General features: G+C 38.7%; 1 protein-coding gene across 3 annotated transcripts; it reads right to left on the reverse strand.

Annotated features, from left to right (window-relative positions):
* Pnisr (PNN interacting serine and arginine rich protein) lies at positions 1-24,945 on the reverse strand. Of its 3 annotated transcripts, none has more exons than XM_041667530.1 (12): positions 24,814-24,945; positions 17,880-17,978; positions 16,080-16,268; positions 14,119-14,303; positions 12,257-12,428; positions 11,070-11,260; positions 7,969-8,106; positions 5,131-5,230; positions 4,359-4,412; positions 3,097-3,267; positions 570-1,656; positions 1-334 (listed from the first exon to the last, which is right to left on the reverse strand). In XM_041667530.1, the coding sequence occupies exons 2-12, from the start codon at positions 17,965-17,967 to the stop codon at positions 304-306; spliced, it is 2,406 nt and encodes an 801-aa protein (XP_041523464.1). In that variant the 5' UTR covers positions 17,968-17,978; positions 24,814-24,945; the 3' UTR covers positions 1-303. The 3 variants fall into 3 exon arrangements, with proteins under 3 accessions (XP_041523464.1, XP_041523462.1, XP_041523463.1); XM_041667528.1 differs by having other exon boundaries at positions 14,119-14,342; XM_041667529.1 differs by having other exon boundaries at positions 14,119-14,342; positions 17,880-17,981; positions 24,814-24,944.
* Between the last annotated feature and the right edge of the window lie 1,251 nt (positions 24,946-26,196).

The raw sequence follows: 26,196 nt of genomic DNA on the forward strand, positions 1-26,196 counted from the left end.
TTTAACAAAAATGAACTGAAGAGCTTTATTGACATCACAGTACATTCAGGAATAATTTTAAGAACAATACAGCTGAAAGAGAATGGCATATTTATAGTCTTATTATGTACTATTTCTTGAAAAAATGTAATACAAAGAAATCCTATTAACTTGGAGCAGCATTTGGAAAAAGACACCTATTTACACAATTTAAAAAAAAATCTGGTTTCACCTACACAGCCACAATGTGCCTCTATAATGAGACAAGCCCTTAAAACTCATGGAATTTTTAAAACAGCGTCATGGCTCTTGCCACATCATTCCTCAGCGCTTACGACGGGGAGGGGTTGTTGATCTGGAAAAAAAAAATGGGAAAAGACAAAATTTAAAAATAAAAATGTATTTATACTTAAAATCTGCAATATAAATAAATACTGTTATATAGGATTTCTAACATTATTTAAAAATATTTAACAAATACCAAACTGAGTTTATAAAGAGAGAGAGAGAAAGGACACTTTCAACTTTGAATAAATTCAAAAAACTTAAAAAAAAAAAAAGCAGACAAAATACTTTAAAAAGTATACTACCTTGATCGGGACTTAGACTTGTGTTTGCGGCTTGCCTTCTTACCAGACCTTTGAGATTTCTCCATGGAGCGCGATCGACTATGTTTAGGCTTCTTAGCCTTCTTTTCTTTGCTACTTCCAGGGGATTCAGAACTGCTCCTTCCACTAGAATCAGAACCTGAATGCTTTTTACTGTCTTTGGTAGCACTTTTCTTACTGTCCTGTCTAGAGTCATGTCTTATGACTTTAACAGATATAGAACCACTCCTACAGAAGATTCTCTCACTTTCTCGCTTCCTTTTTAGCCGATCATCCTGACTACTGAATTTAAAATCTTTTTCTTCCCTTTTCTGTTTCTCTTTTCGTTTATCCTGTTCACGGTCCCTTTCTTTGTCTTTTTTTCTCCTGTCTTTATCTACACTTCGACTCCTCTCCTTTTTCCTGTCTTGTTCTTTAGCCTCACCTTTATGCTTATGACTGCTCCCACTAAGATTTCCACGTGGATCCTCAATTTTACGCCTATCTCGACTCCTACTGCGACTGGAACGATTGGCTCGTCTATCCCTTGAGCGACTTCTGCTTCTACGTCTGTCTCGGGAAGGACTCCGGTTTCTTCGTCTTTCTCTTTCAATGCTACTTCTATTAGATCTCCTCCTGTCTCGCAGCTTCACTCTAGTCCTACTGCTGTCTATTTTAACTCTGCGAGAGTAGCTCCTGCTCCTGCTCCGCCTAGCTTTCATTGTGGGAGACCTGCTCCTACTATGTCTCTTTTTTCTTTTAGGAGAAGAGGAGCGAGAGGACGTGCAGCTGCTGCCTGAGCTGGAGCTGTATGAAGAACTGGAGACGGAGCTGCTACTGCTGCTAGTCCTGCTATTGCTACTGGAGCTGCCGCTACTACTGCTCCCTGACCTACTCCTTCGTTCTTTCTCTTTCCCTTTATGCTCTCTTTTGGGCTCTAACGCTGATGGAGCTTCATTTGGAGTTCTTTTCTTTTCGTTAACCACATCACCGTCTGCTTCATTTGCTTCTAGCAGTGATAAACTATTTGACTCTCTGTGAATAAATTCATTCATCTCTTTTGTAACCCTTTCTGTTTGCTGCTTTTCTTCTGAAACAGAAAGACAAAAAGACACAAAAAAGCTAAGTAAGAAATGAAAAACTACCATACTAACAAATTATAATAATAGTTTCATTTTTAATAGAATTAGGGTACAGACCGCCCAAATAATTAAAAACTTTCCCACAGCTACATTAAAATGGTAAAAATAAAGTTCCACATTTCATGGACCTAATATGTCAAAAGTATTAATATTTCAAACACTAAATCAAAAAGAACTGAGACTTTTTTTCCACAGAAAATCTTTGAAGTCTAGCGCCATCTTCCTATATCAATACTTCAGTTAAAGGCTAGCTACATTTCAAGTTCTCAAAAGCCACATGTTCGCCATTTACTATTCTAGACAGTACAGTAAGAGGATCAAAATGCAGAGGTTTCCCCTTTGTCCAGTACAAAATAAAGATATCTAAAGAGCCTGGTTTATGATCACAGGGATGAATGGCTCCTACAACAAACTGAAACAAAATAAAAAATACAGTATGATCTTAATCTCAGCTGTTATCATACCACTTAAAATGAAGCCTCCAGTTCTATCCTACAATATCTCTACTTGGTGTAAAACTAAAACTGTGGTGCTACAATATTATAAAGCTATCTCTTACATTCTCAGAGACTGGAGCTTTTGCTGGACCTCACAGCCAAGGTTAATAACACACCCTGAGGTCATTTAGGACATAAGACTGCTGTATACTCAGACTCAGACTATTTGGTTAACCTGCTTTTAAACGGAAAATAGAACAATCAACTTTACTTGCCTTGGATTGCCCATGCAATGAACTTTCACAACCTAAGCTAATACAGAGCTGTAATCTTAAATGACTACTCTTCTACTATTCTCCTGACCCAGACTATGCATGTGCATCATTTGCTGAAAACTGCAAACGCAGAGTTGAAAGCAACTTCCTAAAATTGATCACAAAAGCTGATAAATGTGGGGTTGGGGATTTAGTTCGGTGGTACAGCACTTGCCTAGCAAGTGCAAGGCCCTAGGTTTGGTCCTCAGCTGGGGGGCCAGAGGAGGAGATGATGTTTGTTTTCTAGGTCCATTGGGATCAGTTGGAACCAGTGACTTGGTCCCTTGTCAAAGGCTGTTAATTTCTGTATCCCATTCTTTTCCCAGCGGATATTTTCTGTGCTGTTCAATAACTACAGAGCAAAGTCTTTTGCTAGGGAAAGACAGAGACACAGATAATCAGTCTCACAAGGACAGACACAGGTACAGAGACAGACAGATTTGGACTCACACAACAGAGACAGAACACACAGTGAACATGAAGCAGAGATTTCAAATCGGAACTTGCTCTTGTTTACATGATTCCAGGGGGAAGTGCTTTTATTTCTATCCTTAATGACTCAAATCACTAATATGCATAATCCATTCAAAAAAAGCACATATGAAACTACACAAAAGCTACACAAATCTAGGATTACCTTCCATCTGTTTATCTTGTAATAGCTGCTGTTCTTTTTCTTTTCTCCAAAAAGCTTCCTGTTTTTGCCGGATTCGGTGCCGTAATTCCTCATCGTCAGTATCAGATGACTCAGAGCCTCTGTCGCTCCTCTCATCTTCACTGTCTCCTGAGCCATAACCACCCAGGCCACCTGTGTGCATAAAACTCATTCTAGCATATGAAAACATCACATTATCCACTAAAAACTTTTAAAGCTCCAAGAAGAAATTTTATTTTTTCATTGCCTTTTCCTGGAAAAATGTGCTTATTCCGGGTAGGGAGAGGCATAAATTCAAAGATTAAATTCTCAGAATCCTCAGACAATGGTGATAGTAATATCTTATTCTTTGGACGATTTCTCACCACCAAGGAATCATAATAATAGCTTTCTTTTATTGTCCACACAAACCAACAAAGCACTTAACATGGCAATAATGAAGCCTTACTCAAGTTTAGTCAATCCAACTACTGGAATAATGTTGAGGATGATTCTGAAAATATTTGTAAAATTAATTATTTTATTGTTCAAAGTTTCCTGGGTTCAGGTAGGGTGCTAAGCAAATTTTCTCTAATAAATCAGAATACTGTAATTCTCACTGGTATAGAAATGATGTGAACTACTCCCCACCCAGAAGTATATCAAAACTACACGGGCATTTCATTCTACCCATTTCTCTTGTTCCTTACACAAATTAACATGTGGAAAAGGCAAATTTAAGCTTTAATCTTAATACCATGCAAATAGCAAATTATGAACACATCACTACTGCTGTAACACAAACCCATTTCCTAAGCTGAAAACTGAGTTGCTCCAAAACAATTCAGGTAAATCATTAAATCCATCACTCTCTAGGCAAATTCCTAAGTATGTATGCTGTTATTTTGAAAGGCAGTTTAGACACCACCAAGGTTTAAACCACTACCTATTAAGTACAGACTATGTGTATGTAATATATAACACATATAATTACGTATTATATATTACACACTGGAGCAATTAATGAAGAAATCCTCCACTCAACTCACTCAAATGAACTAACTACATTAACTATTGCATTTATAATCATTCTACTATGAATGCTTTAGTCAAATAAAGTGGATAAAGCTTTTTTAGGCTGAAGCAAACCTGACATCTAAGTTTCGCCCACTAAGCAGGAACAGTGCATTTCCCACAGAACAAGCAGAAAGACAAGAGCAGTGAGTCTCCCTCTAGCCCTCTCACACGCACACAGAGACACTTACCGAGGCCAGTGAGGGAGGCCAGTGCACTGGACTGTGCCAGCTGTTTTGCAGGAGCTTTGTATCACATCAACAACAGGAACAACATGTTAACACAAATAGCCACGATTTCATAGTCATGAGAGTCTACGGTATTGTTAAATCTACCACTATTGCTGCTTTTTGGGGAGAGAAGAAACATTAAAAACATAACATTCATTTTAAACCAGTAGCATGTCTGGCTTTGAAATTACAATTCTGATGTGAGCTGAAATTGGCTTACAATGAAGAAAAAGGTTGGTAAGTATATCTGTATTTCTTTCTATGACCTATGGCACATAATATATTTTCTGTATGTTTTTCAGGTGTTATTAAAATCATATAGGAAGGTGGTTGCCACTAGTGTGATAAGAACTTTAACTGATAAACTGAAAACTCTGAAGTTTTGATGTAATTCAAAATTCATTTAAAAAGTTATATATTGATACCACGGTATCTATTTTTAAAAAAACAAAAACAAAACCAGTGAAATATACTGAGCTTGAGGAATTTTCCACACTGTGTTAGAGGACTACAGGATGAATGCTATCTGTGCTTAGGTAGGTCTGCTAACACAAAGCACTCTAGCGTTCCAACATGACAGCTTCAAACTGAATCTTTCCCAAAGAGTTAACACATGCAAGGAGAGAATATTTAAGTAGTTGATGGAAATCCAGAGGACAACAAAAAAGTCCAAAATAACCAATGAAATCAAAATTCCCCTACAAAAACAAAAACAAGAACACCCACAATGTACCTTTCGTTGCTTTCCGGTGTGCATCTTTGGCTACATAATAAATTTCTTCATCTGTGACGTCCAGAAGAATTTCAGTTAGAAGCATTTTTGTCAGCAACATCTAAAGAATAATATTTTATATAGGGCTTCCAATTTAATTTCAATACATTTGATTATTTTCAAAATAATTAAAATGAAAAGCCTTTTAAATTAAGATATTTTAAAATCAGATCAATCATTACTGAGAATAGACCATCTTGAAAAACATTAACACTTGAAAAAAAGAACTTCAAATTCACAAGTATCAAAGAATGACTACCCACTTGTGCTTGGTGTACTGGTGCAAACCTGTAATCTCAGCATAGAGACAAGAGGATTGGGAGCTATGGCGTGGGCCACACAGCAAGACCTTATTTCTAAATAATAATAATAATAATAAAAACTATAAACTTCTGTAGATGCCATAAATTCTTTTGCTAAAAACAAGAAGTCAAAGCTTATATAACGGGAAATTTCTGTGGCTGGGCAGATGAGCCGGGGGTAGAGCAGATACTGTGGAAGCACAGGGCTTGAGTGTGGACCCCAGCATCCACATAAAAAGCAGGCATGGCAGCATGCACCTGCAATACTGGCTCTAAGAAGTAGAGACAGCAGGCATCTTCGGGACTCGGTGGCCAAGAAATCTAACCAACTGGTGTCAGGTTCAGTGAGAACACTTGACTCAAAGATAATTAAATAATAAAATAGAGCAGGGCAATGGTGGTGCATGCCTTTAATCCCAGCACTCCAGAGGCAAAGGCAGGGGTCTCTCAGAGTTCAAGATCAGTCTGATCCACAAAGTAAGTTCCAGGATAGCTAGAGCTGTAACACAGAGAAACCCTGACTTGAAGAAAAAAAAAATAAGGATAGAGAGCGAGTATTAGAGACACCTACCTACCATAAACCTCTGGCTTCCACATGTGCACGCCTGGCCACCTGCACATACACATGCACACCTACCACTCCCCGAACACATGTGCCTCTGCGCGCACACACACAAATGTCTATAGGAGTTTTAAGTTGAAAGGAGTAACCTTTCACTTAACAATATTGCTAAGAATATAATACTAGATTCTTAAATCACATTTCAAGGTTAAACTAAAATTCTGTAGGGGGAAATAAGAAAAACAAAACACAAAGAATAATGGTACTCTATTTCGCCAAAGATTCCTTTTTCCCCAGCCTAATAAATATACTGATAAACTGTAATAATATCGAAACATAGTATAGAATAGAAAGTACAGTGTATCTGAGCAAAACATGGAATGTAGCTGTGGTGTGACTATCAACAACTAGTTCTGACTCTCCATCCCTCAGACTTTCTGTACCCACGATCACTTATTTATAGAAATGGAAGCAGAGTGAATTGCCATGTTCCAGAGATTATGGACAAATTCCAATCTTATCAAGTGATAATGCACTTCAGAGAAAAAAGGCTTTAGTAATTCTCTTTCTCCCAGACACACACAGAATGTTTAACTCTGCTCAATCCCTGTGGGAGTTTGAGTAAGAATGGCCCCCATAGACTCACATATTTGAATGCCTGGTGCCCAGTTAATGGGACTGTTTGGGAAAGATTAGGTGTGGCCGTGCTGGAGATGTGTCACAAGAGGGATCCGTGTAGGACGGGTGGGAGGTTTCCCAGTTCTGTCTGTCTCTGTCTGTCTCTCTCTCTCTCCCTCATGGATCAAGATATAAACACCATGCCTGAGTGCCATCATGCTCCCCACCATAATGGATTCTAATGCTCTGAAACTCTAAGTCCCCAATAAACTTCTTTTTGTTGCCTTGGTCATGGTGTCTTATCAAAGCAATAGGAAAGTAACTAAGACAATTCCCTACTGCTTCCTAGACCATGTCTTTTAATCATTCTCAACATTTCCATTAAGAAAAAACTATTAAAAAAATGAATCAATAAATGTCCTCAAGCTTCATATTTTTGTTATTCTGTGTATATGTTAGGCACATGTGCAGACGTCAGAAGACAAATTTTGAAACCACTTCTCTCCTTCCAGCATGAGTCCTTACTAAGGACTTACATGACTGCGTTTTGATCCACTGAGCCAACTTGCTGGCCCAGTTAAGTGCTATTTAATTATATTGCTGTTATTAATATAGACTTGAAATAGACTTTATATTGGATACCCAATTAGGGGGCTCTTCCCTAAGGAAGATCGTTTCTCCTGCTCTCAGCATTTCTTACCTGCATGTAGTTCTTTGTCTAAGGGTGAGGCCCCTTGAGCTTTCCCATTTCCATGTTACCATGTCTATTGGTGTTAGCCTTGTTCAGGTCTTGTTTAGGTAGCCATGGTGACAAGACTTCATGGGTAAAGCCACTTTGACATTTCTAGGAGATACAATCTCACAGCAAACTTTTGGTTCCTCTGGCTCTTACAACCATTCTGTCCTCTCCCCCACAACGATTTCTGGGCCACAGATGTGGGAACTGTATTGTACATCTATCGTTGTAACTAAGCATCATCATACAATCTCTTGTTCTATTTTTACCAAGTTTTGGTCTCTATCTGTTGCAAAGAGGAGTTTCTTTGACTAGGGTGAGAACTATACTCATCTATAGGCATAAGGATAAGTACGTAGAATGCTGTTAGGGGTTATGCTGGCTTAGTAAAGTAGCAGCTGTAGGTTCTCACCCAAGATCCATGACTTTACTAGCTCCAGGTATTCGACTAGGTTCTCAGCACTAGGCATGTTGCCCTCTTGCTGAGTGGCAAGAGGGCACTTCACAATTGCTTCAGACTTCTCAACAGTTTACTGTAAACAAACAACAAACAATTACACATGGTAGGAAGCAGCACTTACCATCTGATACTCCTTCTCTTCTTCGGTCATCTCCGGCTCACTGTGCTCTTCTGGAGGAGCTGGAGATGGACTTCTGGTGACTTTCCCACTGCTCACAGCCTCAGTGTTTTCAGCATCCTCATCTTCTTCATCACTATCCTATGAAAGCAGCATGAGAACACACATTTATCACTATAATATAAAGAGAACACACATTTATCACTATAATATAAAGCTGAGCAGGCAAACTAAGAGCAGCTGCTTCCTAAATTACTGTTTTTATTATTTTTTGGTGTTAGCTTTAAAGAGCTAAAAATGCAGCCTATTGCTGACGTTTACCTTCAACCTCTTTAAATTACATTAATTGCTGTTCTTTTTCAACATTTTTCCCCCTTGAGAAACCAGCTTCAGACTCATGATCCAGCCTCATCCCTGGAAATACTGAGAGCATAGTATTAGTAATTCAAAGTGTGACCTAGGGATTAAGATAACAAGTCTGTCCTTTGTTGTTACCTTTTTTTTATTTATTTGTTTGTTTGTTTATTTATTTATTTATGTATTAAAGATTTCTGTCTCTTTGTTGTTACTTTTTCGAGACAGAATTTCTCTGTGTATCCCTGGCTATAGACCAGGCTGGCCTTGAACTCAGAGATCTGCCTGCCTCTGCCTCCTGAGTGCTGGGATTAATTAAAAGTGTGTGCCACCATGCCTGACTATAAAAAGGTCTATGAAAAGCAGTTACTTTTCATTTCAATTGGTTTCTCCATTATGAACTTTGACCTATTTTGTAAATAATAAGGACTGCATCATATGCAGAGATGACTAATTCAGTGAATGTCTTCCTGAAACAAATGGCTGGTAGAACTTTGGATAAATAAACCACAGTTTCATTTTTACAGTACTATATAACTAACCAATTTTTATTTACTTAACATGATTTAATAATAATAAATCTCTGGCCAGATCCAAAAATCTCAGTTTGCTGTGCCTGAAACTGAGTTCTTTCTCTTTTTTTAAATTACAAAAGTCTTTTTTAAAAAAAAGTTCATTTTTATACTATGTGTATGGGTCTTGTGCCTTTATGTGCCCATAGAGGTCAGGAGAAGGCACTGGATCTCCTGGGGTTGGAGTTATAGATGGATGGGTTGCCATGTGGGTACTTGGAATCCAGCCTGGGTTTCCTGGAAGAGCAAACAGTGCTCTTCACCACTCAGTCACTGTTCCACCTAAATTTCGTCTTTTTGACTACACAATGGACAGACAAATAAGAAATCTGGTCTATTTCAGATTGAGAAACTGTATCTGTGTGATTTTAGTACCAAGAAACCATATGGTCACTCTTAGCAACTATACTGTACTAAGTTAAAAGGCAGATGATCGTCTAAATGATCATCTAATCTGTAGAATACTAGGACCAGAGAAAACTTATGCAACACAAACCCAACATATTTAGGAAGACAAAGGAAAAACAATCTCTAAAACTGGTTCTGAACCTATGGATAGCAACCCCTTCAGGGACCAAGCAGGGGTCATCTAAGACCATTGGAAAATACAGATATTTAGCATTATTATCTTAACAGTAGCAAAATTACAGTCATGAAGTAACAACAAAAATAATTTTATGGCTGGGATCAACATAACATAAGGAACTGTATTAAAGGGTCACAGCATTAGGAAAATTGAGATCCTCTGCTCTAAAACAAGCTGACAATAATCAAACCAAAACCAACCAACCAACCAAGAACACAGAGCTATTTCCCTTTTTCCTGACATTTCTTGTTTTTATAACATTCAGAACAAAAGCTTTGGTGTGGGTATTTTGGAAAAAATTAAATTTATGATGTTTATAAACAAAACAAATGTGAGCACAATGTAGTTATCTGGCTCTTATTCCCGAGGCAGTAATCAGCCTTGAAATGACAGCTCATTTCCTCACATCTACACGGGTCCAGATTTGGCTGTCATATCAGGAATCACTAAAGAACAGAAAAATTAGTTAGCCACTCATGCCACATAACCGATGAATAAATATTAAAAGGATGTAAAGCCCTTTAACTGTCAAAAAGGATGAAAACTACTAAAGGCTCAGTTATATGTATTAAGATCAGACAGCGGTGGTGCACGCCTTTAATTCCAGCACTGAGGAGGCGGATCTCTGTGAGTTCAAGGCCAGCCTGGTCCACAAAGCAAGTTCCAGGACCGCTAGAGCTGTTACACAGAGAAACCCTGTCTCAGGGGGGGGGAATGTATAAATTATCTGCCTAAATATCAATTAAAACATATGCATTAAAAAGCTATTCAAAGGTACATTTCTCTATGCTATTTAACACTGTTTTTTTTTGTTTTGTATGACCCACTGTTAGGGAGTTGGCTGCACCATAATAAAGAAAATATAAAATTGTACATTAACATAAAAACCAACCAGAATTACAGGGTATATCCTTACAGGATAAACTTTTAAAAAACTTATTGCCTCCTCCCTTTTTCCTTTCACCTACCCTCAACAACATACATGTAAAATATAAACCCCACTAGACATAATGGCACACACATATAATTCTTGCTGTTGTGCTCTCCGGTCTCTTTGGGGGACAAGCCACGCCCACTCCCATTACCTCTGACCTTACTGCCGCTGCCATCTCGCCCCTTCTTCCCTTCCTGTTCCCTTGGCATGCACACGTGTCTCTCTCTCTCTCTCTCTCTCTCTCTCTCTTCTCTCTTCTCTCTCTCTCTCTCCCTCTCCCCCTCAATAAATGTTTTATGGCTACTTTCTGTGTTCATGGTTCTGCTCACATCTGCCGTGCATTAGGAATTCCCCCGCGTGGCTTCCCGCTGATGGTGACTCTGCCACCTCTGGTGGTGGGGGGGGGAACAGACCACCCCCCAACATCTTAAGAATCACACTTGCACTTTGGAAACTGAAGGGTAGTGAGTTCAAGAGCAGTCAATGAAAGTGTTTGAGGCCACCCTATCTCAGTGAAACAAACACAAAATAACATCAACAAACCCCAAACGTCAATATACTTGTCCCAAGAATGTTCAAGAAAATGAATCTCTTTCTGAAGGCTTAGGCCACTTTTCACATAGTCAAAATTATCAGTTTCATGTCAGGATCCACTTACAAATTTACTTCTCTGAGGTAAACGAGGGCCATCTCCTCCTTCAGCATCTTCTGAGGCCTTCTTTTCTTTTTTTGACAATTGTGAACGCTGCTGTTCCATTCTTTCTTTCTCTAATTTCTTCTGCTTTTCACGTTCCATTTTCTCAAGGCCTTCACGAATCCAGGCTGGAAGAGTCCTGCGTTTTACTGCATCTGTTTCATGTAAAGAAAAAAAAATTCACAGGTCAGTTAAGTAAAACTCTAATAATCGAATAAAGTTTTGAACTTCTATAATTGCAATGGGCCCATATAAAATTCCTTTAATGCTGTTCCTTAAGAGCTATTCCTTTGAATAGCAGGAGGGAGCGCGTTCTAAAGCTTTCTGCCAGGACACAAGAGAGTGTTAAAGTGTCACCTCATTTAAGGCATGCAAAAGTCCTGAGATCACTACTACTGTTCAACCTCTTTTGTAGCTGAGGAGATTAAAGTTCAATGAGATAAAGCCAAGTGTTTGCTCGGGGTCAAAAAGCCTTCATCCAGTGATGAAGGCTTAATTCAGACCCAAATTCTTACACTAAGCTGCTTGCTTAAATATGACAAGAGACCAGAGTCAGACAAAGATATAGTTCATTTTCATACTAAGAATTCATCTAGTTAAATTTAAAAAGCAGTAAAGTTAGAATCTTCCTAAGGTGTTAAAAGTTCTATTTCCTGGCCCATTAAATGGTAGGTGATTTGAAACTTTCGATATAAAACATGGGTTAAATATATAACTTGTCATTACTAACATTAATGGTAATTAAAAATTGATTTTGTTGTTGTTAAAATACTCATAGGAAGTAAATAGTTAAAGGAAACCAATGTGACAGAAATATATCTCATAACTAAGACTAGAAGGAGACCCAAGACAGAGAACACTGAACTATCAACTCTGAAGGTTAGCAAAAATTTATATCTTTAATTACAAACTACTGTTTAAGGCAAATAATTTGAAAAAAAAAAAAACAAGACTATGCAATGCTTTTTACATTTAGATCAGTAGCTCTCTCGTTTTTTGTTTCAGATTCGTGACTATGATAGGGCTTTTAAATACCATTATTTCTACCACATTAAAGAGATACTAGAACAACTTAGGAAACCAAAAAAAGGTTTTTACAGTGATAAAGTTATCATGCTAGTGTGGTTCACGGGACATATTTAAATAGCTACCAATTTGTGGAGGCTCCTGCTTCACAGGAAGAGCAATTGGTGAACGTTGCCGGTCCCTGAATGATGGTGGCCGCTCTCTTCGGTTCTGTGCAGGTGCCGGAGGTCCTGGAGGTCCTGGTTGCCAATAAGGAGGATGAAATCCACCTTGCGGTGGACCAAAAGCAGCCCCATGCTGAAAGAGTATTGCATTTTAATTTTCTTCAGTTTAGTACATATACCCCTCTGGGACACACACGTGTTATGAAATGGGACAGTAGAAATCCATGTGTGCAGCAAATCCAAGAATTCCATGGTTCTAACATCCGACAGTATTTCTGTAACCCCAAGAACCTAAGCTTATTTTTCTCAGGAAAGATAAAGATTTTCTGCCTATGCAAATACAAAGCTTTCTATAACCCAGCTTATAGATTATTTAACTACAGAAAGGCACGTGTACACATACACAGTTCTATTTATGTATATGAACCTTTGCAGTCTAAATTCATTTATACACCCTATCACCACAAAGACCTCAACATTCTTCTTCCCCTACCCCCTCTCTCAAAGGAAAGCTCTCGCTACATAGCCCTGGCTAGCTTTGAACTTGCAATGTGCCCAAGACTGGTCTGAAACTCAAAGAGTCTCAGAGGTAGGCGCTGGGGTGACAGGAGGTACCACCACACTTAGTCAATTTTATTTAACCAAAAGCTACATAATAATTCTGTAGTTGTTGTCAATTTCAACTTCCCACTGCTAGTGAATTCAGGCTGTTTCTAAAGTGGTGCAAGATTTGTTTTTTGTAACCCCCAAATGATACTGAATTATCTATTACAGTAAATGACTATTTCGAAGCTCTGCTACTTTTAGAGAGGCCTTTTAGGAGAAAGTTGCCAACAGGCTCAGCCTTGTTCACACAGGCTTCATTAGGCTCAACTAGGGCTCCTGTCACCACATCCCTTCATAATGGAGCAAAGCTCGTCACACGTGAATTCCAAGAGTGAATTCACAAGAATCTAATCATGCATTAATGAGAGGACTACCGTCTCAAGGTGAACATATTATCAAATTCACCTTACAATTAATGCTTAAATAAGCAGTTTCTAAAATTTTATTTTGACAGTGTAGTACATAAAAACTTGTTTTGTCACAATGACATCTAAACGTTTTGTTTGTTTTTCGAGACAAGGTTTCTTTGTGTAGCCCTGGCTGTCCTGGAACTAGTTCTGTAAACCAGGCTGGCCTCGAACTAACATGAGATCACCTGCCTCTGACTCCCAAGTGCTGAGATTAAAGGCGTGCGCCACAATCTCATGTTGACATTTAGATTCTTAAGGGTAGACCCTAGCAAAGCAGATTAAGAAAATAAAGCCCATACAATAACACTATTCTCCATAGAGTTCTACGTCCCTAGAAATGAGCTGAATGCCACAGAGGAAGCCATGAACACAATTCCATTAATATGTTCTATAAATGGGGAAAAAAAACGAGAAAAACAATAATAATTTTACACAGAAGGCATGGCAGTTAGGAATAATCTACGTTCACTGTGCTTTGTGTCTCACTCATAATCTATTAACATATAATGCACTCAACTATAATATTTAAACATATCATATTGAAACTGGAAGACAAGACATCATATAACTATTTGGCACTTATACACTTTTCACTTTATCCTAATTTTTCCCTATTTGCTTGTACCATTTTCCTAATAAACTAAAAATCTAATGATTTTGATAAACGCTGATAAATTCTGACCCTGTTTATGTGCTTATTCGTACAATCCTGAAAATGACACACATCTTAGGAATTCTTGACGAGACATTTCCAAAGAATGAGTTACGTGCATGTCTATGATAGTAAAGTAACAAAATATCTTTCACCTGATAGTCAAACTGGTTCACCGGCCCCACTGCAAAATTATCGGGTGGTCCACCAAAGTTGTGATTGTTCTGGTTAAACATATGTCTGTTGTCAGGGGCAAATTCCCCACTGTCCTGACTGTTGCTGTCTTCAGAAGGAGGAACAATGTCCATTGGGCCTGGTGTTGGTGGCATCCATGGCTGATCTGGAGGGGGGTGTGGGGGTTGCTGATGCATTCCCCATTCTATTCAGGATTTAGGCATAAAGACATTCAACAGGCAGTTATAACAAAATCAATGAATTTTTTAAGATCTCAAGAAAGCTACAGAAACAACAGATTTTAAAAAGCAATTTATGACATTTTTGTCAAATTCCTTTTGTATTATCTTAAAAATAAGGAACGAATGAAACACTATCTCATACATAATTCAAATAAGTTAACTCCATTCTAATTCACACTCTAAACAAAATGCCCAACGTTACTATTTTGTTTTGATATTTGAGACAAGAATCCTGCTATGCAGACCAAGTTAATCTGGGACTTTCTACATAGCCAAGACAGGAGTTAAACATGAGCCCCTTCTGCCTCTGCCTTTCTAGTACTGGAACTAGAGGCATGTGAGACCACACTCCGCTCCAAAGAGTATTTTTAACAAATTTAACAAATTCCAAAGCAACTCGTGGATCAACTTCTCAGTTACTGTTCAATGGCAACAACATAAAAATACTTCAAATTTTATATTACTCCTTTTTCATGAATACATCATTTATCCTCACAACAACCCTGTGAGGTAGGGAGAAATTCTGGTATCATCTGTTTTAGAAGGGGAAACTGAGGCACCGAGGTTAGTAAGTTCCTAGTGTCACAAAAAAAAAAACAAAAACAACAAAAAAAAAACATTAGGGTCAAACTAAATGTAGCAGGAGTGAAAGGGGAATCAAAGATGCCAGAATGAGTAAACTTTAACTTGAGAACTAAAATATTTTCAAAATTGGGAAAATTTAGCCTTTTAGAAGACAAAAATCAACCATCTCACATTATCAAAGATGAGAATATTTGTTTCTCTTTTAAAAATAATGTTGAAAATATATCCTATGTTTTCTATTCTCACCAGTTAATAATAGAAATAATAAGTGAAGGGCTGAAGTGATGGTTCAGTGGTTAGGAGCATTGAGCATTGGCTGTTCTTCCAGAGGACCTGGGTTCAATTCCCAGCACCCACATGGCAGCTCACAACTGTCTGTAACTCTACTTCCAGGGGATCTAGTACAGGGGATACAGACATACTTGCAGGTAAAACACCAACACACATAATAAATAAATACATTTTAAAAATGAATAAATAATAGCAAACGGAGGCTATGATATTCAAATGTGAAATCTCTACAAATAGTGTGATGTGGTTATTAAAAATATTAACACAATCATAGAAAACTGAATTAGCATTAAGGAATCTAAATTATACTGTGAAGCTTAAAAAATAAATAAAACCAAACAGCCAAGAATTTATGGAAAATCATGACTATCTGAAAAAGGGAGAGAGGAGAAAGGTAGGTGGGCGATGGGGGCAGAGCATAGCCGACAGGCTTGTTTGTCACACAGTGGCACAACTTTTCTGTAATTAGAGGCTAGACATGTTTTACTCTGCCAGTGCTGCTTCTGAAAAGGCCAGAGGTTGCAAGAGAGAGACAAAGAGTGCTCTCTTTTCCCTAGATGCCAAGTGAAGTTTCCAGAGTGTTCCCAGCCCCTGTCAGCCTAGGAATGAAGAACCAAGAAAAAAATCAAACTGAGTGCCACAATGCCATCAGACTGTGTACAAAATAATTTAACCACAAAAATGTCAAAATCAAATTTTGACAAGTCTATTTTTTAAAGACCATTAATTTCAAGAAGCCATAGAAGTAAACAAGGAAAACAATATACTACTAATCCTCATTTTATTCTAAAACATCCTAAAATTTGGAAACATAAATAACAAACCTGGTTGCCACATTCTGTTAAAGTTTGAATCCCCTTGAAAATTCCCATGATTATTTGGACCAGATTCCATTGTAGGCATATCCTGTCCATTTGGCATCATTCCTGGTGGCTGTTCTACGATGCTTTGCTGTCCTGAAGCTTCTCTTTGTGCAATCCAAGCTTGGGCCAAAGCAGCCCAGTCAATCTGGCCTAAAGTAAATTAACAGAACTTAGCATTCAGAATGAAGAAGTTAAAAGAATAGCACATCTATGTAAAACAAGCATTGCAATATTCCATTATTTTTCTTCTTTTCATATATATATATATATATATATATATATATATTTGTGTGGTATACACCTATGTATATCCACATGTGTATGGATTTATGTACATTTGGAGGTCCGATGGTAATCTCTTCCTTTATCTCATTCACACTATTCTTTGAGGGAGGGTCTCTCAATCAAACCCAGAGTTCCCCGATAATGCTAGTCTCCATAGCCAGTCTGCTTAGTGAGTAATTGATCCCTCTCTGCCTTCTGAGGCAGAGTGGACCATTCAAATGAACTCTTTTAAGCCTGGAAAGGTTTAAACAACAACAACAACAAATCCAGAAGTCTTGCTGTTGCTATCACTATTGGTTTATATTAGAATAAAATCCTACATTAAAATGCTACATAGCGGGCTGGAGAGATGGCTCAGCGGTTAAGAGCACTAGCTGCTCTTCCAGAGGTCCTGAGTTCAATTCCCAGCACCCACATGGCAGCTCACAACTGTCTGTAACTCCAGTTCCAGGGCATTTGACTCTCACACCAATGAACATATAATAATAATAATAATAAAAAATTAAAAACGCTACATAGCTATTTAAAAGAAAAAAACAAGCTGGATGTTATATACATATGTAATCTAAAACTTGGGAGGTGGAAATAGGAGCACTGTGAGTCTGAGGCTAGCCTGGGCTATATAGAACATTCTAGTCCAGTCTGTACTACATTATAAGGCTGCTCAAAAAAAGAAAGAATATCTTCCTAAGGAAATGTCAAATAAAAAAAAAATGATGAAACAAAACTAGCCATAACTAAGTTAGGTGCTAAAACGCTATCAGTTTAAAAGTGTAAAACTGTCACAAAACTTTCTGTACTTCAAGAAAGCATTTTTAAGAACAATGTGCTGTAAAGTATTACTTTAAGGTGGGTTATATTTGTTTATGCTCTGGAACATTTGTTTAACAATGTAAAGTGTGCTGCTTTTGTTTGTGCTGCATTTAACTCTGTGAAGCTGGGATTCTTTGTCTAAAACAACTGATGGTCTAATAAAGAGCTGAACCACCAATAGTAAGGCAGGAGAAAGGATAGGTGCAGCTGGCAGGAAGAGAGAATAAATAGAGAACTCTGGAAGAAGGAAAAGATGAGCAAGAGAATGAGGAGAGGAGGATGCTAGAGGCCAGGCTCAGCCAGCCACTGAGTAAGGGTGAAAGTACAATATACAGAAGAAAAGGAAAAGCCCAGAGGCAAAATGTAGTCAGACTAATTTAAGTTAAGCTGGTTAGAAATAAGAGAAGCTAAGGCCAGGCATTTATAAGTAATAACAAACCTCTGTGCATGATTTATTGGGGAACTGAGTGGTAGGCCCCACAAAAGACCTAAAGAGCAAAGAGTAATAAAAGAGAGCCAACAGCAGGAATGCACTCACTACTGGACTGCACAGCTAGCTCTTTCCATGAAGGATTCAATAAGCCAATGTGAATGTGATCATCTACATCCCACCCATTTCCAAATGTCCAACCATCCCAATTCCAAACGGAGCATTTTCCTTACTTGGATCCTGCTGGTGCTGAAATGACTGCATCCACTGTTGCTGGTTCAAGGGCCATTGCTGCCAAGGTTGTCCTCCTTGATCCCACATCCTTCAAGTCTCTACTTAAACAAAGCAAGCACAGTTAAAGCTGGGACTTTTTACATTTTCAAAATTTATGCAACAGAAATTGCATGATGATATTTCTACGCAATGAAAGAGCTACAACTCTATTCAAAATATTGCCAGAGATGACTAGATTTAGGTTGAAAAGCAAGAACAGAAAAGTTTAAGTTAATGCTAGTATCAGAGTTTAGTTAAAAGTACAGTTTTAATCAGCCATGCTCAAAGGCAAATATATAATTATATAATGTGTGTGTATATATAATTTCCCAATATCTCTAGAAATCCAATTATTTTAATTATAAAGTGATTCATTCAATCCCCAAGCTCCTTTAAAATAGTAACAAATAGCTGTAGCAGATGAAGAAAACTTGTTCTTGTATTACAGCAAATAATAACAATAAACACATTATAACAAATGTAATACCTGATTAAGAAAACTTCGTAAGTTGATGAAATTATAAATTTAAAGACTTCCAGTGTCACCCACATAAGATATGATTTACAATATCTAGTATTATATTCTCTAAAGCACTAAGTCGTCTCACAACAGATGTTTAATGAACTGAGCTTCCAACACAAAAAAATTATTAGGTATTCAAGAATGACATAAAACAGTATTAGAAACAGTAATCAGACAAAGTCAGAATGTAAGACAGTTTCTAAGACCCTTAACATTTAAACATCATGAAAAGAAGGTGGGATACTCTAAGTTATGAGTAAGGGGATGGCAGATCCTTATACCACTCACTTTTCTGTAAACAAGCCTGAAAACTCATAAAGCATGTAATTCCTACAAGTCCAATATATATAATACTTTATCAAACACTGTCTAACTAACTCTGTTCAAGAACCAACAACAAATTGAGCATGGTGGAACACTTTTTTGTTGTTGTTTTTCCGAGACAGGGTTTCTCTGTATTAACAGCCCTGGCTGTCCTAGAACTAGCTTTTGTAGACCAGGCTGGCCTCAAACTCACTGAGATCTCCTGCCTCTGCCTCACAGATGCTGGGATTAAAGGCGTGCGCCACCACTGCTTGGTGGTAGAACACATCTTTAACCCCAGCATTCAGGAGGCTGAAAAATTATGGTATTTGTGAGCTCTAGGCCAACCAGAACCACACAATGAGACCCTGTCTCAAACCATGCCCCTGCACCCTACCACAGCCACCCATGAAAAACACTAGCAACGAGGGCAAAAATGGTTCAGTAATGAGGAGTGCAAACTGATCTTGCAGAGAACCCATGTTTGGTTCCAGCACCCACATGGAGTGTGCTCATAAATCACCTTTAATTCCAGCTCCAGAGCTCTGACACCGCTGACCTCAAAGAACAGCTACACACACCCATAGATACATACCTAACACATAATTTCAAAATTTTTAGGGGCTGCAGAGATGTCTCAGCAGCTAGGAGCACTTGTTGCTCTTCCCTCGGTTCACAATTATCCCTAATTCCAGCTCCAGAGGATCTAGAGCCTTCTTCTGACATCTATGGGCACACAAGTGGCACACATAAGTACATGCATGAAAAACATCCATACACATAAAATAAAAACATCTAAAAATAAATAAAAATAAATCTTTAGAAACAGTAACAGAGGCCACCAAGACGGCTCTGTGGGTAAGGAGATGTATTGCCAGGCCTGACCTCCTGAGTTGATCCCAGTACCTGTGTGCATGCACACATGTATACACACACACACACACACACACAGTCTTCCCAAGCTTTTCTCAAGAGCTACTATTCAGGAATGGTGTTTAATGATTTAGATTGAGAAAAATCAATGTAAAATATGGGGTAGAGGAGCAAAGATGATAAGAAAAGTCCAAGTATCAGGAGTCACTAAAATGTTTTCTTTTAATTATTTATTTATTTTTATTTTGGTGTTTTGTCTACATGTATGTCTGTGTGAGGCTGACAGATCCCCAGGAACCAGAGTTACAGACAGTTGGGAGCTGTCATGTAGATGCTGAGAATTGAACCTCTGTATTCTGTAAGAAAAGCTCTTGACCTCCAAACCATTCTTCCAGCCCCCAACTAAAATGTTTTAACAAAACCAAAAGAATCCTGATTTAGTTTCAAATAACTATTGAATGAGTTAAAGGCTGCCCACCAACTACCTGGGTCTTTTTTGAAAACAATCCAGCATTAGTAAAATTATAAACACAGCCTTCTGGTTAGAGGCCCCAACCATGGATGAATATATTCACAAGAAAACTATTTTAAAAATCTTGGCAAATGTTCTACTGGTAAACATGTACTTTTAGTGAAATTTAACTAAAAGTAAATAAATTAAAATGGACTCTACTTAGCAATTAAAATGAGAAGAGCTTTATACACTGACATGTACTGACACACAAACTCAATGAAAGAAAATTACAGCATGAAAACTACCACTTGAAGCTTGTTTTTTATATTATAGCATGTATATAAGACTCCTGAAAGTTCAAGGAAGCAAGAAAAAAGTTATCAGGGAACGTCTACTTCATACCTTTTGTATTCTTTAGACTATTTTATTGTGTGCATGAATGTATACGTTTTAGAAATACATAAACCTTAAGACAAAAGGAATCAAGGGAAAGTGAGACGCAAAATCCATAAAGGCTTATACAGGAAGTAAAAAAATCACGCAGAAGTCACCTAGACAGAAGATACACCACGGAGCCTTTGTTCATTTTCTTAGAGGCTATAGAATAAATTTAAAAATCTAATTCTAAGGGGACAACTTGCTGGTCATAAAAACTTAACTTTGATTTCACTCAAAAGTCTATAGAAAGCCAGGAGGTAGTGGCACCTTTAATCCCACACTTGGGAGGCAGAGACAGGTTGATTTCCGTGAGCTGGAGGCCAGACTTGTCTACAGAGCTAGTTCCAGAACAGCCAGAGTTACACAAGGACTCTCTATCTCAAGAAACCAATGGAGTCTAGAGAAAAATAAGCAAAATGAACAGAATTTAGGCAAAAGTTCAATTAGAAAAACAGAATGAACCAATCAAGCATGTAATACACACTTTTGTATGTTTTAAGCCATCACAACACTTACTAAAGGGGTTTACCAATTACTTAACAAAAGAGCAAGACTGATTTGATGACAAAAATTGGAAGCCCTATTCTCTATTTCTTCATGTTCACCATAAAATCTTTATCCTAACGGACAAATATAAACCTCTAAAACAGAATACTATGACTCCTTTCATACAAGAGTCAAAAGCACAGAACCGGGAGGTGGTGGCGCACGCCTTTAATCCCAGAACTTGGGAGGCAGAGGCAGGCGGATCTCTGTAAATTCGAGACCAGCCTGGTCTACAAGAGCTAGTCCAGGACAGGCTCCAAAACCACAGAGAAACCCTGTCTCGAAAAAGCAAAAAAAAAAAAAAAAGTCAAAGCACAAAGATTATGATGCCAGGTATGGGAGCCAGCACTAAAGGGAAAAATCTCTGAGTTCAAGGTCAGCCTCGCTGTGTGTCCAAATTGACTATACTAAACGGTTAGGTATTTTACTCATTCATTTACATTACCCGCTAAATACATAACTTTAACCATGAAAAGTACATTTTAATATTACTACTTATTTCTTTAATATCACAATTTGATTTCTATTGCCTAGGGACTACAGCTAAGTAGTGAAACCTGTCCAGCATATATAAGGCCTATATAATCAGCCCCAACACCCTCATATCCCCCTAGAGGGAAAAAATTCTGAAAACCATGAGATGGCTCAGTAGGTACAGGCACTTCCCACTCTGCCTGGCAATCTGCCTGAAGTTAATCCCTGAAACCCACGTAACGCTAAATGAGACCCAATTCCTGCAAGCAGCCCTCTGATCTCCACAAAATGTCATGGTACATGTGTCCACACATATACTCACAATCATACAAAAATAAAATAAATGCAACTATTCTTTTAAAAGATTGAATCAACTTATTCAGTCTCCTGTTAGAATTATTTTCATAGATTATCAACTTTTCAAGTTTGGAAAAGTCTGACTACTGATGATTCATGCAACAAGACTTTGTTGACAATATTTCCCTTCACAGGGTCAAGTTAATTGTGATGTTTAAAAAAAAAAAAAAACAACTTTAATCTGGGAAGAAGAGAAAAGCTACTAACCAAGGATCGCATCTGATCATCAAAAGTATCACACGGCTGGAAAACACCAATTATGGACCAACCTGTAGTCTTCCCAAAGACAGGCTGAAGTCCTAATCCGTGATATCTTTCCTTATTGGGAAACCCAGTCTGGGCAGATACAGTAGTCAATTTAGGATGAGGTCACATTTGATTAGGGTAAGAACTAACCAAATCCCTAGTGAGGACAGACATAAGCATCCATATGGAGAAATGTCCTATGCCTACGATGCCAAAGACTGGACAAGTTTACAAGCTAAGGAACAGAAAGACAGGTGCCATCCAGAAGCAAGGAAGATGCCTCTCAAACTTTGCTTTCACTCTTTTTCCCTTTAGAACCATGAAAGAGTATATTTCAGTTATTTTTAAGCCGTCTAGTAATCTGTTACAGTGACCCGTAAATACTAACAACCAGAACCATCATCATTTATTCTTTCTTTACTATTAGAACTGCAAGTGAGAAACAAGCAAAACCAACCAAACCCAGAGCTGAAGAAATGGCTCATTGGTTAAAGAAGGGCTGGTTACTCTGACAGAGGACCCAAGTTCAATCCCAGCACACATGAAACAACTTCTACTTCCTGAAATTCCAGATTCAGGGGAACCCATCATCTTCTGACCTCCACAGACACTCACACGAATATGCACATACAAACACAGACACAAACAGACACACGCATGTATGGCATTTGTGCACTAGTGCAGACACATATAAAAATAGATCTTAAAAGGAAAAAAAGCCCTTCAACTGTTTTGAGTTTCCCAAAGTGACTTGTTCAAATGATGTTCACTAATATTTACAAAAGTCACTTATAGATTGTGTGACAATAATTAAAATCTAATTAAAATGTAATGTTCTAAAACCGTTTATAGCTGGCAATTTTGAATCTTATCACTAAGGAGGTAAAGAAGCAAAGGCAAGAAGATTTTGAGTTGGAGGCTATAAGACCCTGTCTTTGCCCCAACTGAAATAAAAAAAAACAAAGCTCTGTGATAGCACATATCTGTAATCTCAACATTCAAGAAGCTGAGGCAGGAAGATTGCTGAGCATTCCAGATCAGCCTTAGTGACAGAGTAACAAAGAAACGAAAGAATCAAATAAAGAACTGGAGGGGAACAGTAGACATCGGAAAGACTCAGCAATGGTCAAAAGCAGAATTCGATAACAAAATATAATACTGACATCCAGACATAAAATAATAACCTTTCTTTTAAAAAAAATATATAATGGCTAGAAAAATGCCTTAGCAGTTAAGAGCACTGGCTGCTCTTGCAGAGAAGAAACTAGGTTCAGTTCCCAGCACCCACATGGCAGCCATCTGTAACTCCAATGCCAGGGGATCTGACACTCTCTTCAGGCCTCCACAGATACCCTCTCCACATACAAACAAACAAACAAACCTTATTGTTTTTAATGTTTTTAGAGATTTTTTAAACTAAGAATACAGGAGTAAGTCATCAGTTAATAATGTAGCAACACTGTTCCAAATTCTAACAAAAGTTTCATGCAAGCATATGCTGCTGAGGGAAATGTAACAGCTGGGGGAAGTTATGAACTATCTGCTCAATTTTTCGACAGTTAATTCTAAGGCTTGATGTGGCGCTAAATGCCTTTAATCCCAGCATTCCAAAGCAAAGACAAGTGGATCTCTGGGTTCCAAGCCAGTCGGGGCCATAAAATACAGAAGAATTTCCTAAAATATAAAGTTTACATATGTTTTAAATAATGCCTCTTAAGAAGATCCTAGCCGGCGGTGCTGGCGCACGCCTTTAATCCCAGCACTAGAGAGGCAGAAACAGACTGATCTCTGTGAGTTCGGGGCCAGCCTGGTCTACAGGGCGAGTTCCAGAAAAGAAAAAAAAAGGATATATAGATATATGTCGATATATACATACATAAACACACACACATCCTAGAACTCACTTACTACATCCTCTCTTGGTGCTCAAAAAAAAAAAAAAACAACACACAAATAAAATCTGGTTTAGTTTTGTAGTTTTGACTTGCTGTACTCAAGAGCTCTCAATACTATTTTGTTTTATTTAGGGTCAAGAAAAGAAAAGATTAGTGAAATATTAAAGATTTAGACTGTTAATTTAATCATGCACAGTCAAAATCTGCTCAGAGGCCCAATTTTCTTCGATAGCATGATCCACAAAAGAACGAAACAACTGAAACACAGGATACTGTTAGCCTCCTTTGTGATGCTTAACACAAAATATCCATCACTGGGTAAAAACACAAAAGCAAGCCAGGCAACAAAATGATACTTTAACAAGACGCAACCGCCTTCCCCGGGCCTGCGTAGTCCGGAGTCGCCGGGTAGAAGTTCCAGGTCCCGGCCCCCGCCTCCTCCGCCCCTCTGCGCTGCTGGCCCCGCAAGTGTTTGCACTGCGCACGCGCAGTGCTTAACGGCCGGTCAGGAGCCCAACAATTAGTCCCCTGCCTTCCCGGAGAAAACTCTCAGTTCCAAGAAGCGATCGTGAACACGCTCTTTCACCAAAAACACTCATTTCTTCGGCGAGAGCGGCGCTCCGATTGGCGAGCTCAGGCGGGCACCGGGGCTTCTCGGAATGAGATTCCGGCGGTCGCGCCAAGCAGCGTCCGCAGCCTGCTTAAGTCTCGCTACCTTCGCCACACCAACCGGGAGGCTCTTAATAGTCCGGCGAGAGCCTCCGTGTAAAGTGCTCAACACTTACCCGCTCCGATTCCGGAATACCGCTGTCGCCACCGTTCCTGTAATTCTCTCCAACCCTTTCGATGCTTCTACTTCTTCATGAACAAGACAAGATGGCGCCGGAGAGGGCTCACCCGGAAGTGAATAATAACATCCGCTTTTGGTCTGAAGTCGTACACGCCCACAGCCCGGCTTGTGAGCTTGTGATTATACCGGCTTGACGCGTCCGCGCCATTTTTTTTATGGGCAAACCCTCCTCGATTTCTGCGCTGAATTTTCGTGGGTAAGCCTGCGTCATACCCGACACATTTTCATCTGCACAGCCAGCACAGAGCCGAGAACTTAGTGTTCCGTACAAAGGGCGCCTTGAAGTTCTTAACTTTAACAAGGAGACCCTCCAATAGAAAATGTGTTCTCTCCTACGAACATTTCTGTTTAAGGAAAAACGTTGAATTCGCTTCTCCGCTTTCAGACCACGGAGGGACACCAAAGTCAAAGCCAGCCAACTTGAAATTGATTGTGCCAGGCCCACTTCAGACAAGCTGGCATCAGGCTGGAGTCCCACTGAGTTCTGGAAGCAGGGAGTTTGCCTAGGTCTCTTTGTTAAGTAACATGGCGCCCCCTCGTGGGAACTTTCTCTCACTCAGTTCAACTTCGGTCAGCTACTAAAAGTAAATGGGAAGCAGTTCCTACAGGGTCCTCTTCACCTCAACTACAAGGTGGCCTTCAGAAAAGAGGTAAAAGAAGTTTTAGCGTGAACAGTGTTCATATATCTAAAATGTCAGTTTTCCAGCCTACCAGTTTCGTTACAAAAGAAACCAGAATGCTTAGAGTATTTTTAACCTAAACTTTGGGAAATGCCTTTCAAGAAATTTAAGTGTGCCTGAAGAAAGAGTTGTGAAGCAATTTCAGGAAGGAGGCTGTGTCTGCAAAGATTGATTAGCACTGCAGTAATGTGGAGAGATTGGAATGTTACATACAGGTCCAGAGGCTGGCTAATTACATGTTCTAGGCCTAACTTTGCCCAGTGAATAGCCCCTCCTGTCCAATGTTTACGTTGGATCTAACATTCTGTGACTAACAGATAAAAATCTTTTGGAACCTTTCAACTTAGCTGACTCCTAGTCAGCTAACTCAAGAACCAACTCAACAACTAAGAATGTTATCAGGTAGTATCTTCAGCCATATAAAGATGTCTCCCATCTTGGAACTTTCTCGGTATTGTACACCAATGTATTTGAAGCTTGACTTGACTTATGGCTGTCTTTGTTCTTTAAAACTATAAAAATATCATGAAACTACTTCCATGTTATACCCAGAATTTGGTAGAACCCAAATCTCCATTCCCTGGGCCATGGGCATTCAAATATAGCTCCACAATAAGCTCTTATTCCCTTTAAGGTGA

Source organism: Microtus oregoni, unplaced genomic scaffold (assembly GCF_018167655.1).
Source record: "Microtus oregoni isolate MIOR12 unplaced genomic scaffold, Mior012 000017F_ref0000208, whole genome shotgun sequence".
Classification (NCBI taxonomy): domain Eukaryota; kingdom Metazoa; phylum Chordata; class Mammalia; order Rodentia; family Cricetidae; genus Microtus; species Microtus oregoni.